This window comes from Notothenia rossii (assembly GCF_949606895.1).
Source record: "Notothenia rossii genome assembly, chromosome: 10".
Taxonomy (NCBI): Eukaryota; Metazoa; Chordata; class Actinopteri; order Perciformes; family Nototheniidae; genus Notothenia; species Notothenia rossii.
In genome coordinates, this window is record NC_136908.1 from 17,498,598 (window position 1) to 17,516,918 (window position 18,321).

General features: G+C 38.0%; 2 protein-coding genes and 1 long non-coding RNA gene across 5 annotated transcripts; 2 read left to right on the forward strand and 1 right to left on the reverse strand.

Annotated features, from left to right (window-relative positions):
• The first annotated feature begins 1,362 nt into the window (after nucleotides 1–1,362).
• Nucleotides 1,363–3,800, forward strand: LOC307023094. Its single transcript, XR_013803589.1, has 3 exons — nucleotides 1,363–1,493; nucleotides 2,668–2,775; nucleotides 3,415–3,800. It is a non-coding gene; the product is annotated as an uncharacterized lncRNA (long non-coding RNA).
• Nucleotides 3,801–6,263: 2,463 nt separating this feature from the next.
• clic1 (chloride intracellular channel 1) lies at nucleotides 6,264–13,215 on the forward strand. 2 transcript variants are annotated; one of them, XM_079654715.1, is made up of 7 exons: nucleotides 6,264–6,355; nucleotides 6,600–6,665; nucleotides 8,373–8,482; nucleotides 8,977–9,102; nucleotides 9,609–9,715; nucleotides 10,061–10,242; nucleotides 10,372–13,215. In XM_079654715.1, exons 2-7 carry the CDS (start codon nucleotides 6,624–6,626, stop codon nucleotides 10,531–10,533), a joined length of 729 nt encoding a protein of 242 aa, XP_079510841.1. In that variant the 5' UTR covers nucleotides 6,264–6,355; nucleotides 6,600–6,623; the 3' UTR covers nucleotides 10,534–13,215. The 2 variants fall into 2 exon arrangements, with proteins under 2 accessions (XP_079510841.1, XP_079510842.1); XM_079654716.1 differs by lacking the exon at nucleotides 6,264–6,355 and having other exon boundaries at nucleotides 6,362–6,665.
• Nucleotides 13,216–13,388: 173 nt separating this feature from the next.
• Nucleotides 13,389–17,799, reverse strand: LOC307022129 (prostate stem cell antigen-like). 2 transcript variants are annotated; one of them, XM_079654717.1, is made up of 4 exons: nucleotides 17,492–17,799; nucleotides 17,208–17,267; nucleotides 16,354–16,473; nucleotides 13,389–14,734 (listed from the first exon to the last, which is right to left on the reverse strand). In XM_079654717.1, the coding sequence occupies exons 1-4, from the start codon at nucleotides 17,541–17,543 to the stop codon at nucleotides 14,523–14,525; spliced, it is 444 nt and encodes a 147-aa protein (XP_079510843.1). In that variant the 5' UTR covers nucleotides 17,544–17,799; the 3' UTR covers nucleotides 13,389–14,522. The 2 variants fall into 2 exon arrangements, with proteins under 2 accessions (XP_079510843.1, XP_079510844.1); XM_079654718.1 differs by lacking the exon at nucleotides 17,208–17,267.
• Nucleotides 17,800–18,321: the final 522 nt, after the last annotated feature.

Sequence of the window (18,321 nt, forward strand, 5' to 3'; positions counted from 1 at the left end):
AACAGAGTTCATTTTAAAAAGCTTAAAGCCTTCTGCCGACAGGTTTTTGTCATGTAAAATAGTTGAACACAATCAAATGTTCTATTCTGCATATTTGCAGTGTAAATTCTTTTTGGTTAGATGTGACCTGGAAGCAGACAACATTTAGTGAAGTTAGGTTTATAGGGAACGAATATAAATATCAATTAAATCTAGACCTTCAAAACGTAGGTTAATACACTTCATGTGTCTTGTTTGCTTGCCTGGTTACAGTGCTAATACATAATATAGTTGAGATCTTTTGTCCAAAAATGCTCCTCAGAAATGTCACTAGTCTATCACCCTCTGATCTACGTGTCCTCCCTCCAATCCTTCCTGACTACAGGATACACCATCACCAAGAGCCACATCAATCCTCATCCCTCTCACTGCTGCTTCGGGCGACCTAATTACCGTTTGGGGTACAAAAAACCTTTAGGAAACAAAAGAGATCCTATTCATGACTGGGTGTTTTCTCTGTATGCACTCATGAACTAATAGTTATAATCGACAAACTTGATTAACTAACTCTTTTTGTGATGCTACCATTGTTGTCGTCTCTATGGTTCAAAGATGTAATTTAATAAAATGTTGTGCATTCGATGTCGGAAGTGTGGGTGAAACTTCTGAAGTAATTGGAGTCAGGACTCAGAGGGGGTTTTTACACCAACGCGGTTCCAGGGCCTGTTTGGAGCTAGAGCCTGAAAAGCACTGATTTTTCCTGTTCACACCGCATCGGAGCCGCCTCTAAGCTCCGGAATCCGAGACACGAGGAGAGCTGGTGCTTTGATGGCAAGCACTGACGGTTTATTTGGAGCTTCGGCCGGAGAATTCACAAGACATGTCACGGGCCACGAGTTGACCACACGGTTGAGATGGCACAATCAATTCTGAAGAACCCTCCCGTAGTTCCAGGTTTTAACTAGTTCAGAGTGTAATAATCAACATTCTTCAATAGATAGACTAAACAGCTGAGGACACTGAATCACATTTGTTGTCGCTTATGGCTCTGGGTCATCTACACCCCAAGAAGGATGTGTTCCAGGTGTCCCGCAACAATAACTATCTCTGACCGAAGTTGCCCGATCATAAACTGGCAACAACAACAAAATGCTTGGGCAGCCCCTCCTTAAGGGAGATAGCGGCTGCCCAAGGTTGGGCATCTGCGTCAGAGGGCAAAAGGTAAACATGTATACAGAATTATTCCCTGACAGGAAGTAATTTTTTTGTAATGAAAAATAACTTCCTTATCACGCAGAAGGAACACAAAAAAAGATAAACAAAATTCTTGCACATAATCTCATCAGTGAGTGTAAACGAAATCTTCTCATTACCTTTATGTAGCTCACTTGACTAACACAGGTGTTAAGACCGTTAGCTTCATTCTTTAAAAAGGAATTTGTTCTTCTTTTAAACCTCAAGTATGAAGAGCGTTTGGACAGCAGTGATTGTGCTGAGCGCTATCATCGCCGCAGGTTAGTTGAGAATAACTACAAGTTTTACGACTGCTGCCTTTATTCCTTTATCTATTCGAAACATATTTTTTATTCTGACTTCTGTACCAACTTAGTGTGATTTTCAAGTCTTTGTTAGCACAATCTAACATAGTCATTGAATGATAACTATAGTATAAATAAATAGCTTGTACTGTTTCTCATTAATTGAGACAAACTAAGAAAAACACTTTTTTTAATGGCCCTTAATGACTAAGTCCCAGGTGATTTCACTGCATTGCAGCTTAATTAGACTCAGTGTGGTATAACTGTCTGGTCCAGCACTAATTACCACAGATCTAGCAAAGTACTCTTGCTTATGTTTTATAAGACATACTGTACTAGCAGTAAAATTGATTTAAAGGCAACATAAAGATACACCTCCCTGAATGTATATGAGTATCTGTTTACGTTGTTGTAGTAAAGAAGGAAAATCAATGCTTGTTTATTTACTTGTCTAAAATACAACAATGCAAACCTTAGCTACTAATTAAAATCAGTGATTCGCTAATGGTCAATTATGGTCACATTTTGCATTTTAAAACTGGCCCCAGTCACAGTGAGGATTTTTTTCAATTAGATCAATACAATTCAGACCTGTAAAAAACTCAAACTTAAGAACAAAAGCAAGAGTTTATCGGTTGGAGTAGATGTTCATTTGAAGAAATTGGTTGAAATTTGGTTTAAATATGCTTACTCGCTGAGAGTTAAGTCTCCAGTTAAACTTGCCATGTTGAAGTTAGCTTAGCTTAGCACAAATAGTGGTAACAGGAGGAAACAGCTAGCTTGGCTCCCTCCAGATGTTATCCAAATACCATCACCTCTAAAGACTCCAAGATATCTATCTATCTGTCTGTCTGTAACTTTGTGTGGTATTGTTACCACTGATCAGGTCTCTCTTGAGAATGAGACCCTGTGTCTCAATTAGATTTTACCTGTATAAATAAAGGCTAAATAAAAAATAAAATATCACCTCAGCACAGATTGTAATTTTACACTTTGGAATGTTTAAACACAAACCAGCCTCTTTCAATGCGGTGCTGGTGGAGGAACTATAATCTTATCTATAAAGATAAGGAACATAAAACGATGTTGCTGAGCAAGTTACTGTACTGTGTATCTGATTAACACATGTCTTCTTCCTTTCATTAAACAGCACAATGCCTGACCTGCCGTCAGTGCCCTGTTGGCTCATCTGCGACCTGTCTCTCTGGAAAGGACATCCAATGTGCAGCTAATGAGCTCTGCTTTCAAGGGGAACTAAGTAAGGAAAACACTCTGAATATACTATGAATACACAACGTTGAAATGTTTCTACAGTATGTCGTAAAACTAAACATAATAAATAAGCATCAAAATCATGAATGCCACACAAATTGGTTAAATTGGTTATCACATTTTCTTAATCTGTCGCCTTACCATAGAACTGTTGATGTTTACAAAATGTTCAGAGAGTTTGGATTGGAATCACATCAAAAGGTAAAACAACTACAGTTTTAAATGGCGATTGTACAAAGTCTGATAAATACTTATGTAATTGTAGAGTTGATGGAAACACATTTTCAAAATCCACATCATGAAAATTTTTAAAGGCTCAAAGCCTTCTGCCAAGACGTTTTCATCTTGTGAAAAAGTCGAACATAATCACATTTTATATTCCACATATTTGCGGCGTAAATAATTTTTGGGTCGGTTGTGACCTGGAAGCAGACAAAATGTGTTGAAAGTTAGGGAACGAATATAAATACCAATCAAATCTAATAGTCACATTTTTACATTGTGCAATCAACATTTACTTTATATCAATATAAGAGTAAAAAATGCCCCTTTTGCCCCTTTAACAAGTAGATTTGCTTTTTTATTTTATTTGCTGACATTGTCTTCTGGTTTCCATTTCTCCCAGGGTTCAACGGGACAGGACAGGTGTCGCTGCACAAACGCGGCTGCCTGAGCAGCACTCTGTGTGGGGCAGTACTGAACAGCACCTTGCTCGGTGAAAGATACACTGCGTTCCTCCAGTGTTGTGCATTTAACCTGTGTAACGGAGCTGCATCTGTCCAGCTGTCTGTGACTGCAGCCCTCTCTGTCGCCATGCTGTCCTCTCTGTGGGGCTTGTTGTAGTTTTACATTACCTGTTTGTTTCTACAGCAGTCCCCTGAGTGGATATTTTCACTGTTTGCACTTATTCTGATATGAAGTGATCTTTATAAATCAGAATACTTTATTATTTACTTTGATTTGTCCTATCTGTATTCAAAAGATCATTTTCCAACCTATGAAGCATCAATAAAAAGCATCACTATGATATGTTTTTTTTGTGTTGTCATCATTGAAACTGTATTTGAGGAAATAGGTGATCAGAGGTGTGAAGTGGGGTAAAGAGAAGTCAGAGGTAGAGCAGTGTGACATAAGGTCGAGGAGGTTGCCAGCTTTATGAGTAGATGGAGACAGTTATTCAGAAAATGATTTTAGCAGGAGTAGTAAATCAGACAGCTTCTCTTTTGGGGTGATTTAGTCACCAAGAATTACAAGCTGCAGACCAGTATTAAGGATGTTAGATAGGAGGGCATCTAGCTCCACAAGAAAATCCCCCAATAGGACGGTAGAGGACAACAACAACAACAACAGCATAAACTTAAAAAGAAGGAGAAAATGTGGAAAAACTCAATTGGGAGTTAGGAAGACCAGTGGGTCTGGGTGTGTGGGTTTGTGTGATCCAAGTCTCAGTGACTGTAAGGAAATCCAGGGATTGTTGGAAGGCATAGCCAGAAATGAACCTTGTCTTTTCAGTAGCAGACTGGCAGTTCCCCAGGACGCCTGTGACAAAGCGATGTGTGTAAGTTGAACGAGTTGGATAGATAAGATCCAACAAGTTATGGTGATGAGAAATGTGTGCGAGGCCCTATGAGAAGAAACATGAACAGGAATGGAAAGTAAACACATGTCTGAATAAGGAGAATGAAGAAGAATATAGTATTATTAAGAATTAACAGAAAATTGGCCAAATTAAAAATGGATTTGCCCACACTAGAGTCCTTCGAGACTCCTTTGTCTTTAGTTGTCTTTGTCTGACAGGGCTGATACTTCAAGAAAATGCTGGTTTATGAGGACACATGCTTCATTACCTCGTTGGTTGCAGCTGAGCTGATTACTCAGTTGGCTAGAGCTCCACATCCCCCCCCCCCTCTTGCCTGAAACAGCTCGACTCCTTTGTTTACTTCCTAAATATAATGACATCACTATGTAACACTCACTTCTATATTGGCTAGCGCTCAAACACATTGTACAGGCTAAAGGGTGTGACATCTCTAAGTTGTCGACCAATCACAACAGAGCCGGCCAGATAACCAATCAGAGCAGACTGGGCTCTGGTTTCAGGCAGAGGGGGAAAAGAGGTGCAGCAACACAAGCAGTATGAGAAACACAAAGCTTTTTTTGAACATTAAGGCATGTAATCATTTCACAGTAGAGGCACAAAATACAAATATGAACCTGGAAGTGAGCATATTAGGGCCCTTTCCTGTCGAAATCTTAGAGCTAAAAACATTCTTTAAATGTTGTAATACGTTGCAATTTTACTTCATCACATCCGGTGTTGGTAAAAATAAATGAAGAAAAAAATGATACATCAAATTTCAGTGATATAGAATAATTCGGAAGATGGCCTTGGGAAACAACAACCTCTTATTACAGAAGGTTTTTCTTTATTCGATTGAGTTAATTTGACATTTATTGCCAAATTTCTCAGCGAGAGTGAAACATTTTCCTTTTTGACCAAAGAAAAAGTTTGACAAAGATATCAATAAAATAAAGAAGCAAAACTAATACTGCACTCAAGATCTTGTATGTGGACATTGTGGAGAAAGCTTTTATTAACATTTTCGTTTTTCCTCTGAGAGCAGAAAGCAAAGTGAAGCTCCATACCTCCCTCTACTGGCTCTTTATTATATTGCAGATCACAACACAGAAGTGTGTTGAATTGAGAAGGAATTTTAGCATAAGCATTTGTTACACTGGCTCATTCCTCTGTGATCAGTCATGGCTGCCTGATACATAAACATCCAGCTAAAATAAAACATTGAACTACGAATGTCTTCCTAAAAGTGCTTGACCGACATCTTAATGATCTATCACATATTTAAATTCCATATGACTTTCTTAGCTACATTTTCATTAGAAGACCCGCTCTAATTATGTTTTTTTTTTAAAACCTGTATTTACCTAAGACAAATTGGTCTGATACACAAGGACTGATTGAAGGGTCTTGTTGAAAGAGATTAGGGCTATATATAAACATTTTTTTCTGAATAATGACAATGCAGAAAGTCATCATGGCATTAAAAGCTATTAAAATATATTAAACAAAACACATACGCCAAACGAGACAATTCTTGAAGCAAATGTAAATAGTCACAAAGCATACAGGTCCATAACTGCCACCACTTACCCAATGCGTGTACGTTTCTAGTTTATTCTACCTTACATTTCCATTCTGTGCTTAGTATATGTTATTGCATTTAATAATTATATATTTTTCTATTTTTACTCTCTTACCCTCTTCTTATTTCTTATTGACTTCAGAGCCACTTTTTGTCGTTGTCGCTCTTGAACGCCTCTCCGCCTTTCACGCAGCAGCAGGAAATGGTGGAGCTGCGGTGATAGAGAGAGAGAGAGAGAGAGAGAGAGAGAGAGAGAGAGAGAGAGAGAGAGAGAGAGAGAGAGAGAGAGAGAGAGAGAGAGAGAGAGAGAGCGAGCGAGCGAGAGAGAGAGAGAGAGAGCAGAACAGGGAGGAGAAACCACACACACACAACTACAGGCGACAACTAACTTTAAGCACTTTCTAGGTAGCCCCTGCACACTTAAAATGATCTGAAATGTGTTATTTTGTGCTTTAAACCAGCTAAAGTTTGGTTTGTGTAACGTTTACGCTGCGTTCGTGTTAGCTACAATGTTTAAATGTGTCCTTTACTGACTAGGCTTTGTAGCGGAAGATGGGCTTGGCTGCCCGAGTTTTTGTTTCTCGTTTAGGAAATGTAACTGCTGCCTTATTTTAACCACTTCTTCGTGTCCGCGGTTCTTCTTTTAAAGGGTTTCGTGCATCAGCAGGTGAATATGAGCGACGCGAATCAGCCCAAAGTTGAACTTTTCGTGAAGGTAAGTGATTGAATGACACCCTGCCCCCCTAAAGAATACAGTAAGTTTTGACACGGCGACAACATGTGACATTTATGTATTTAACGGGCTCCAGAAACGGTGTCTTTAAAGTGTCGTATCTTATTTTATAATCTGCATGCTCAGTGTATTGTTATCAAAAGCTAATACGATATCCCTTAGCGCTCGTATGAGTAGACATAAAGTCACCTTGGTCGTTTAAATCAAAATACAGCCTCTTGTTTTAATATTCATGTCAGTCAGACCTCTGCTGACACACCGGGTTTATACATGACAGTAAAGCTAATCTAATTAAATGCTCGTTAACCCAATGGGCTGACGACTTTCATCTATATTTAGTAGGTATGGCAGGCAGGCTAATGCCACTTCCTTTGAGTCAAAAACTCTTAATACAACAAATATGGCTTCCCTTCATGGTCCCACATGTTTAAATAAAGATCTCTCTGTATGAACATGTGAACACCTCCCTCTACGCTTTTTTCCCTTCAGGGGTGAAATATGCTGTTGTAACTTTTCAATGTCACTAGTCTATTCAATGTTGATAACCTTAATTAACAGGAAGTATAGTTTCACATTGGCCACAGTAGCAGAAAGCAGCGCCTTACTGTTTTAAACTGGCTGTTCACACCACAGGACAAACCCTTAATGACTTAACATAAAAGACGTCTTCCTGCAGCCACGCAGAGAACATTTCCAGACTGTATGATCATTTCCTGAGCAGCACACAAGCTCTACGTAAATACAGAAATGAATCTTAGGTCTATTCAATTTTAGTTTTCTTTATGTCTAGGGTCACATCCTCTCAATAGCTTATTTTCTCCAAAGCAGCAATCCAAAACCAAAGCCTCTAAACGTTTTAAAAGACAAAAAGGAACTACTCGAGAAAATGTGTCATATATCTGCTTGAAAGTGATAGTGACATTTTGATTTATTTGTATAGTTCCTGAATGATTTGTATATCAAATGAATGGCGATGTTCATTATTTAGTCTACAAAATGTTAGTTATTTAATTTTGCTATCATATAGAGTTGAAACGCTTAGTCTTTATATCGATTAATTAATGGACAAGAAATTAATTGATAACTGTTTTTACAATCAATTAATTAATGAGGTCACTTTTAAACAAAAACTGACACACTTCAAGCTGTTCAAGCTTCTCAATAATGAGGATTTTGTGCTTCTTTTTATTCTACGTGATGATTAAAAGAGAGACATTTGAAGACTTTAGTTTGAGCTTAGGGGAATTGTGATTTTTAAGTTAAATTCGTATTCTTACCGAGTACGAGACTATGAGACTAAGAAAAGCAGCAATGGATCCAGAGCTTTTTGTCATTTTTGCTTTAAAACATGATATAACATTTTGAGTTCTTTTTGACAAGTCAACTGAATATCTGTGAGTTAAGGACAAAACAAGACATTTGAGGATGTCCTCCTCTCTGCCTTTGGGAATCACTAATAGACATTTTTCTAAACTTTAATCAATTAATTGACACTACATAAAATAACACTCGAAGCCTATTTGAAACAATGGTCTGACCTATTTGAGGTAATATATCAGCACTTTTCTTTTTGTTCTGAGTTGGAATCTTTATGGTTTATTGCACTTATTGTTAGTCTCTTTAGATAGAAGCGTCAGCTAAATGAAATGTAATAAAAATGGTTCGCATTTATTTGTTTTTGTGTCCCAGGCAGGGAGCGATGGTCAGAGCATCGGCAACTGCCCGTTTTCCCAGCGCCTCTTCATGGTGCTGTGGCTGAAAGGAGTCACCTTCGATGTGACAACAGTGGATATGAAGAGGTAAACACACTGGACCGTGTGTGTGTGTGTGTGTGTGTGTGTGTGTGTGTGTGTGTGTGTGTGTGTGTGTGTGTGTGTGTGTGTGTGTGTGTGTGTGTGTGTGTGTGTGTGTGTGTGTGTGTGTGTGTGTGTGTGTGTGTGTGTGTGTGTGTGTGTGTGTGTGTGTGTGTGTGTGTGTGTGTGTGTGTGTGTGTGTGTGTGTGTGTGTGTGTGTGTGTGTGTGTGTGTGTGTGTGTGTGTGTTGACTCAACAGAGAACGCTTTTCTTCTGTTTTGATATAAAACAACAAGACATAAAGCTACACTGACTTTGATTTTCATGACAGCTGTTGAACTTTTGATTTGCAAACATTAGTCATTTCCTTTGTTTTCATATGATTTCCTATCTTGTTTCCCCCACCATCCTTATACCTCTCTCCTGCTGTTTAATCCTCCATCCCTTTTGTTGGATTTCTGTTTGGCTGTTTCTGATGTTTATTTTCTTCCACCTGTCAGGAAGCCGGACATCTTGAAGGATTTGGCTCCAGGTGCCCAGCCTCCCTTCCTGTTGTACGGCAGCGAGGTCAAAACGGACACCAACAAGATTGAGGAGTTTCTGGAGGAAAACCTCTGCCCTCCAAAGTAATCACTTCATATATCTGTTTTACAAAATGTTATATTTTGCTCTTTTCAGACCAGTTTTTCAGCCTCTCCAAAATATACATTTCCCGTTGTTCTTTGTTTTATATCCTATCGAACTGAATTTATTTGGGTTTTTAACAAAAAAAACAAGACATTAAAGACTTCAACTCTGATAAACATGTTATACACCAAAACAACTAATCTTTAAATCTAGAAAACATGTTTTAGTTGCAGCCTTATCTCAAAAATATTATCTTGGTCTTAAGGACATTTCCAAGGTTATTTTTCATTATGTTCATATCTTTTTTTGAACTAAATAATAAAAGCCTAATGTTATTGTTAGTTGCAGCATTCGTATAGCTGGCCTCTTACTTTGACTTCATTTGGTTTTGTGTCATTCTGTTGAAATCTTCTTGTCTAGATTAACATTAAATACACTCACATTACATTTGAGTGAATGTATGTTTGTGATGACTATATTAACCCTCATCAATCTCTCTGTTTAGGTATCCCCGTCTGGCTGCCCGTAACCCAGAGTCCAACACAGCAGGCATGGATGTTTTCTCCAAATTCTCAGCTTACGTCAAGAACTCAAACCCTCAGACCAACGAAAGTAAGTAACTGATACTTCAAAATAAGAGAATAACTTCACTTAACTTTAGTTTGAATTCAAATGTAATCTGGACCTTTTTAAAAGACTCGGTTGTTATCCAAGGTATTTTCTGCTGAGCTTCTCCTGTCTTTCTCTGAAGGACAGAAAACCAGCAGGGAGTTAATACCATTACAGTCTGAGCGTTTCTGCCACAGTTGAAACAGGTTGCCAGCTGCTCTCTGTGTTGTGATCTCATTGGAAATGGCAGTGTTGTTCCATTCAAGCCTTTAACAAAAATAAATAAATCCATCTCTGTTAAAAAGACTTGGATTTGCAGATATCAGAATATGTTCTGTGTGTGCTCAGACTTGGAGAAAGGCCTGCTGAAGGCTCTGAAGAAGCTGGACGACTACCTCGGCTCCCCGCTTCCTGATGAAATTGACGAGAATAGCGTCGATGAGCTCACTTCCTCGTCCCGCCCCTTCCTGGACGGCCAGCAGCTTACTCTGTCTGACTGCAACTTGCTGCCTAAGCTCCACATCATGAAGGTAATCTCCTGCTCTAAGCTGTGCAGCGCGGGGGCCTGGGAAGACTAGATTATTATGTTGTTTTTGCGCTTAAACTGAAGACTTGGGTCCACCATGTTTTGTTGACTGTGTCTTTTATTCTCTCTCCAGGTGGTGTGTTTAAAATACCGAAGCTTCAACATCCCCCAGTCCCTGACAAACCTCTGGAGGTACCTGAACGCAGCGTACATCAGGGAGGAGTTTGCCTCCACCTGCCCAATCGACGACGAGATCCACATCGCCTACTCCTCTGTAGCTAAAGCTCTCAAGTAGGAGGCAGGAGGCACAAGTCATACAACACATACATAGATTACATAGAATACACAAGCACAAAAACACACACTTACCCACTTGCACACACGCTCTGAAGCAACCTGGTAGATCTGTTTCTCAAGAGGCTTTTATTGCGTCTGTTTGTTCACTTTTTTACAGCTTTAAAATATACTAAATAGTTACATGGGGCCTTTTTTAAATCCTTGAACATTTGTGAATTTTAAGAAGAAAAAGAAAAATCTAAAACACTTCTGAGAATAGACATAAATAGACAGGAGCTATTGACACCATATATTTTGCGTAGAAAAAACGTCCTTTGTTATTTATTTACTCAACATTAGTAAATAAGCCAATTTCTTTCTTCAATTGTTGGGTCCTTGAATGTTAGTGAACTGGGACAGTTGTATTGATTGGGAACCCTGTTGATATCACCTTTGTATAATGTTAGTCAATATAGCTGGTCAATTATTGTCAAACTATACTGTTAGTTTTACTTCAGAGGCGTTTGTTCCTGATGTCTTCCTGCTTTTTGTTTGCCACGTGTATCAGTTTACACCATGAGGTAAACAAGGAAGCGCTGGAGGCAGATAAGCTGAGGTTAAAACAAACATAAGCACAAAAAAAGCACTGTGGCAGAATGTATTTACATTTCCTTCACAGCAACCTTGTTTAGGATTTTAACGATTGATCATGTTGCTTGCAGGTCACACACACACACACACACACACACACACACACATACACACACATTTAAAACTACAGCCTGTCTTGTGTCCAGTTTCACCATCAGTAGATACACACTGTAAAGTTGTTTCTCGTTCCCTTACTGATGATGTTTTTTTTACAGTATTTCTTTGTATATTTTTTAGCAGACACAAAGCTGCCTACCACATCAAATTGCCAGCCTCAAACAAAATGCTTCAACTCTTCTTTTCAGTCTTAGTATTAAGGAAGTGGTTTTCTTTTTTTAGGTCAAAATGTGTACCAGCGCCAATTTCTCTTTTGGGGTTTGCCTTTATTTTAGATTATTAAGAATGGATGTATTCATTCATTCCTGAGGGAACAAGGCCTTTTATACTTGACGATTACAACTGTATTTTTTAAATCTACAGTTTCTTATTCTTCACTTCAGAGAGGAAGTGGGGTGCTTTTCCTAAGCGGCATGCAGGCAGGGTCTCGCTTTAGGGAGGCAGAGCTGAGAACAGTTACACAGGAAACTCTTTCTATAGACCCGGGCTTCCCCTTCCCCTTCCCCCCCCCCCCCCCCCAAGAAGGATTATTCAAGATTATAGAGCTTGTTTGCGATCCGCTGTTGCCCTCTTTTTTAATGAAGAATCCTTTTTAGTGTTATATAAAAGAAAGAGATCAGGTTGTTGGCGTTTGAAAGTGTGGCCGAAGGAGCCGTTTACTGCTAATGTGCTGCAATAAAATCACTTGTACTTCCTCCTCTGGTCGCCTTGGGAACCAGACCCGTGCTGTTACATGTTTCTCATCAGGGGAAAACAAGGAAGTTAAATGTAAAGATGCTCAATGTTTAAAATTGAAAATGCACTTAGATTGCCGTCCATTATTAATTGAAAGTAAAGGTTTATCTTATTGTCAATTAGTCCAATACAAACGTTTTTTATGAATTATCCGGCCCAGTCTGTGAATCTTAAGCCATTCATTTAAGAGTGTGTAGAAGTTGCATGGGACTATTTTTAGCCGCGTAATAATACACACTTGCACTAGTCTATATTTTCAGCAGAAAAGTCTCAGAGTGCAGAATCTGGAGGCAACAAGAAAATGGTGTTATAATTTGTAGAATAGAATAAATCTACTCTTGCTAGTCTGAATTCATTTTTGTTAAAGTGATTTGAAATTGATCTGCTTGGAAGAACTGGAAACAATAACCACACGTCTCATCCGAATATAACGGCAGCTTGTGTAGAGTAGACTTTGTCCTTTATTAACTTAACTGCATCTATGCAAATGAACATGTGGGATGTTTGTAATTAAGACTTACACCGTAGGTCTGTTGTGACCTCATCATCTCTCTGGGATTAGAGTGAAGCTCTTAAAAATAACATACAGTATAACCTAAGTGCAATTTAAGACGATTAAAAAGACAATCTTATACACAGACTTTTATTATGTTTTAGTATGAGCACAGTATTTTTCTATATGATTTTAATTACATTCTTCCTTGAGGTGTTATTGAGGACAAGTGTTGATCAAAGAGATTAAAGTGTATATTTGATATTGACTGAAACTTTCTAAAAGTGGACCAACGTTTAAAGGGATAGTGTCTGAATAATTTCAGTGCTCATGTATTATTGTATTAGTATTGAGAAGCTTTTCACTTCTTACCTTGGGACTTCATTTGATTTCATTAAAATGTTACTTTAACTGGTTTGTTCTCACTTTTACTTTGTTTTGAGTCATATTTTGCCACTGTTTGTTTCATACATTCCCGTGCAACCCGGTTAACCTTTAGTTTTGTCCTTTTACATATCATGTAGACAAAAGAGTGTGCACTTAAAAGTCTTAAGACAATGGCGTGGAAACTAAACCAGTAGATTCAAATAATCAATGAAAACAATCAAACTAGTAACACAACTGAAATGTATTTGGATGTTCGAAGCCCTTTACAAGACACGTTTATTAAAATCCCAATAAATAAATACTTTGTTGAAAAATGCACATTTGACTGATGTTTCTTTTTTTAAATCCATTATGTGGGGTAACCACGTGAAGTCAAGAAGAAGACGTTCATAAGATGCACACAACAACTTTTTCAGTTCCATACAAGCAGTAGGCCTACACTCAAAGTGATACTGAGTGGATATTAAATTGAGCACAAATAAGAAGAAAGCATCAATTCAGTGTTTTATTAGTTAAATTATTCAGTCCTCAAAGTCATTTGGAGTTACATGCAAAGGATATTCTCACATTCAAAACATTGCAAATATTTTGAGTTTCACCTAATAGTTGTTTTTAAAATGTAAAGACTGAAAGTTGTATTAGTTTAATGTAAGTCTGACAAATCATCAAATTTATCAATGCACAAGTGTAAATAAAGTTGGGGGTGAGTGATCATAAACCACTAGATGCGGTGAGATTGTTAAAGTAAATAAAGAACTATTATTCAGAAGTAAACAAAACTTTAACTTAAAGATATAGTAATACCACAGTTTACAAATACCCTGTTACCAGTATAAAAGTCCTGCATCGAAACTTTATTTAATTAAAATCACAAAAGTATTAGCATCATATAAAGAACTATTGTTCAGAAGTAAACAAAACTTTAACTTCAAAAAGATGTAGTAATACCAGAGTGTACAAATACTCTGTTACCAGTAGAAGTCCTACAATCAAAACTCTATTTAAGTAAAATCACAAAAAGTATTAGCATCATACGTACCAGAATTATATGTACTCATAATGCAACATAGCCTATTTCTAGATGATGCAGGAGGAGCTTTGTTAAAGGGGTTTGTTTAATCTCTAATAATGCATCTTAATGTATTGTTAATTTATATATTTTGGAGAATTCTATATTTGATTCTAAAATGTAGTGGAGTTAATGTTTTAATAAGCATAAAATGGAAATACTCAAGTAAAGTACAAGTACCTAAATGCTGTTCAAGAGTATATGTACTTCGTTACACTCCACCACTGAGTACATATTTTCCAGGACCCTTGTGCCTTGATATTCAGTGCTAAGGATGACACACACACACACACACACACACACACACACACACACACACACACACACACACACACACACACACACACACACACACACACACACACACACACACACACACACACACACACACACACACACACACACACACACACACACACACACACACACACACACACACACACACACACACACACACACACACACACACACACACACACACACACACACACACACACACACACACACACACACACACACACACACACACACACACACACACACACCCCTCTGTTGTTCAGGCCAGCAGCAGGCAGAGTGCGGGCAGCAGGCAGAGAGCCGCTCCTCTCCAGCTGAGGGCAGTAAAGGTCCCGGCGGCGTTGCACAGGTCGCTGTCGCAGCAGACGTTGGTGTAGTTGAAGCAGAGTCCAGAGGCGTACTTCTGTCCACTCACTCCACACTGGGCCGGGACCGCACAGCTCTTCTCGTACATCGTCACTTCTAGAGAGCCTACGAAAGAAAAGAGAGGACTTTATTTATTGGTGGTGCATTTAGTGATGGGGAGATAATACACAAATATTCCAACAAATCAAAGGAAAAAGAGACCACTAAAAAATAGATTATTACATTAAATATGACTAAATTGATTATATTGCATAATTGTATTTTTAAACCTTCCTATTAATTAATCTGCTTGTATTTCAAAAACATACTTTTCCTAATAAATGACATAAATGTATGAATTGATTAAGAAAAGTCCATTGTTCACAGTGTTAAGTTTCATAGTTTTCCCAACACTGCTACTTTACATTTTTCCTCTTAAGTATTGTAATCTGAATACATTCAATGAAATTGATTTTCAGTTTTTATTTTAGAGATATTCTAAGATCTGAAAATAAGTGCTGGAATATGCAGTATGAACATGTATATATGTATTTCAAAAAGAGGGAAGTGGATGGTTTTCAAAGTAATGCATTTGTATGCTTGGTGTAATGTGAATTTCAAATTCAGTAGTGACTACATATGAATAAGGTGTAGACAGAATGAGTTTTTACGGCTCAAATTGTCTAGGTATACTGATTACAAATATATATATTGTACTGAATACTACAAAAGATTTTGCACAACATTGATGCTATTGACAAAAAAATCATAAGGGAATGTGAGTACGTTTTGGCAGTGTTTCTTATCGACCACATTTGACACCTTAAAGTTATAGTTACATCAAATGATTTTTGGTTCACACTTTGGAGGAACAAGGAGGTAAACAACTAAAAGCCAAGGCTGTTAAATCGCCACTGTCCTTCAGAGGGCCCACAATCAAATCCAGCCCTATGCTTGGCCCCACCCACAGAGCTCAGAGATCTATTTTTAGAGATAATTTGATGGCATCACAGACAAAGTGAACCGACAACCGGCTGGATGAGAAACTGTGCTGAGATCTGATCTATTGAGTCACTGTGTTGTTTTGTTTTTACACCTGTGTTGAGACAGGATCATGCATGAAAGAAGGCCTTAAAAAACGTTTTTATTCTAGTATCCTTTGCAGCAATATCCAAAAATCTTACTGTATATGCGTGGACAATGATTTTTGGCTCTGAAAGAGAAAATTTAAGGATTTATCTGGTTGATTGACTTAAAACAGTTATTTTACACAGGCTTTATTATAGATTGGAGAGTTTCCTGGGTTTTCCTCAGACAAATGATGCAGGTAACTAAATATGGCTGCTTCTTATAAACAGACCTGGTACACAGGATTTTAAACAAAACCACTATAAGAGATTTCAATTCAGCTTTTAGCACCCTCTGCCTACACTGGGAGGGCAGTGTAGAGATTCAACCACAAAAATGACTACTTGACAGTTCTTAAGGTGTGGGTGTGAAACACCTTTAATTATAGATGATAGTCAGCACTTAACTTAATAACCACGATTCTCTTCAAATCCAAAACAACTGTCCTGATACACTGTATATTGACATAGACATATGCACAGACTGCACTGTGAATTTCAGAAATCTGTTCCCAACAATGAGGCTTTGTCTTCCAATTTGTGATCCTCCTGACCTAGATTATTAGATATGATGTCATGCACAGACACAGAAATAAACACACACACACAGGATCTTACCTCGTCTTCCTGTGGCAGTACTGGACAGGCAGCGCTGCCCAGCCTGACACTCCTGAGGGAACTTGAAGCAGTCCAGAGGAGAGATGGCCGGGAACATACAGGTGTAACAGGTCAAACAGGCTGAGGGAAAACAACAGGAACAATTTTTTAAGTTTATTCTGAGACTGATCTCATCAACAATTATGAATTGAGTTTATAACAGTTTTGATATGAATGCTTTCATTTTGTTATTAAGGAAATGGGACCAAGTTATGTACTGAGCAGGACAGTTCACAAAATGAACAGTTACAGTGTAAGCCTTAAGGTATGCTACTACTCAGTGCTTGTTGCAATGCCATTGTAGGATCGTTGACTGATGATTCACTTTTTTCTGTTTGAAGCACACTTCTCTCAGTGGGAATCCTAAAAGATCTTGGATAATATAACATTAAAAAGTAGTGTTGTTATTTTTTTTCTTAAAGTACCACATAGCATCCATTTGCAAAGTTGGATAAACCTCATCTCACCCTGAATGCCGCCCCGTATTTTCGTAGTTTCTTTGAAAAGACTGTCAAATGTAAGCTAATGGCACCAGCTAGTCTTCCTGGAGTATGAAAGGTTTGCCGTGAATTATGCCTGCAGTGGATGCACTAATCAAATTATCCTCTGCAATCGGATTAAGCAATAAGGACATACTCGTGATTTCAGCCGAGAATCACAACTATCATATCCATGAGAATCTGAAGAGACATTTGTATTAATTTTGTCTATTTAGAAGAAATAAAACAACTGATGTGGATGAGGGGATAGCTATGTGCATTAGCAACTGCTATTATTGCTCCTCCTCACCAACTTTTGTGTGAGTCTCTGTTTACCTGCGCCATCAGTGGTGGGATGAGGTTGACCCACCCTAGCAAAGTGAAGCGATGTGGTTGCTGCAAGAAAAAAACACTGTTTTTCCAAAGTTTTTCTCTGAACTTTTATGAATTTAATCTGAACTGAAATACATGTCGGTTTTCTCCTAGATGTACCTATTGAATCCTGTTTTGCCTCAAGAAGATATACACAATTCAGTTGTAAGTCACTGTTAACACATTATCTAATAACATAACAAGTGTTTAAATGTCATCTTGTAATAGTTTGACTTGTAAATACATACCTGCTAAAGGTAGACAGAAGAGGAGTACGATCCCGAGTTGTAAACAAGACATGATGCTTTCAGTAAGAAGTCTTTCAAACTGTTTTCAGATAAATATGAAGCAGATCCAAAATCCCCTCTTGGGACGTTACAGCTCTCTATTCAAACGTACTGCTGATCCGATACGTCCCACAACACATTCCTAAATTGAATTAATTTCCGTCTGTGAAGTCTAAACCCACACCCTCGTCTTTTTCTTCCGCTGTATTTTAAGCAAAGCTGTTTGAGTCTCTCTTTATGTCACTCTTGGTCCTGCCTTGTACGTTTTGCCCATGTTACTCAGTGTCTCCTCCCTAAAACTTCTGATGTAATTTAGAGTGGTTATTAGGATCAGCTGACCTCACAGGAAAGGAGATTCAAGTGAAGACACACCAAAGAAATGTCCTCAGTAATATTAATGTGAATTGGGGGTTTTCATAACAAAGAGAGTTCATATGCTATGATGACACAAGAAGGAAGATTTGGCTTTGACATGATTATTTTCCTCCTGGAATAGTAAATGCAATCTACCCGGGCAATTTGACAGACTAAGAAATAGACCAAGACAAGTATAATTGAGAAGGTTTATTTACAGTACTGATATTCCTTATGTATTTCTGCTGAGTTTGTGTTTATCTTTCGTGAAACAATATGTCTTATATCTAAACTATACTAGTTTTGTGTTTTTTTTAATGCTTTATTTTTTCAGCTTGTCCATAACTATGTTCATCCCATTTTCATTATCACAATATCTTAGAAACAACTTTATTTCAAATGTGGCAAAAACTTCCTCTTGGACTCAAGTAATACAA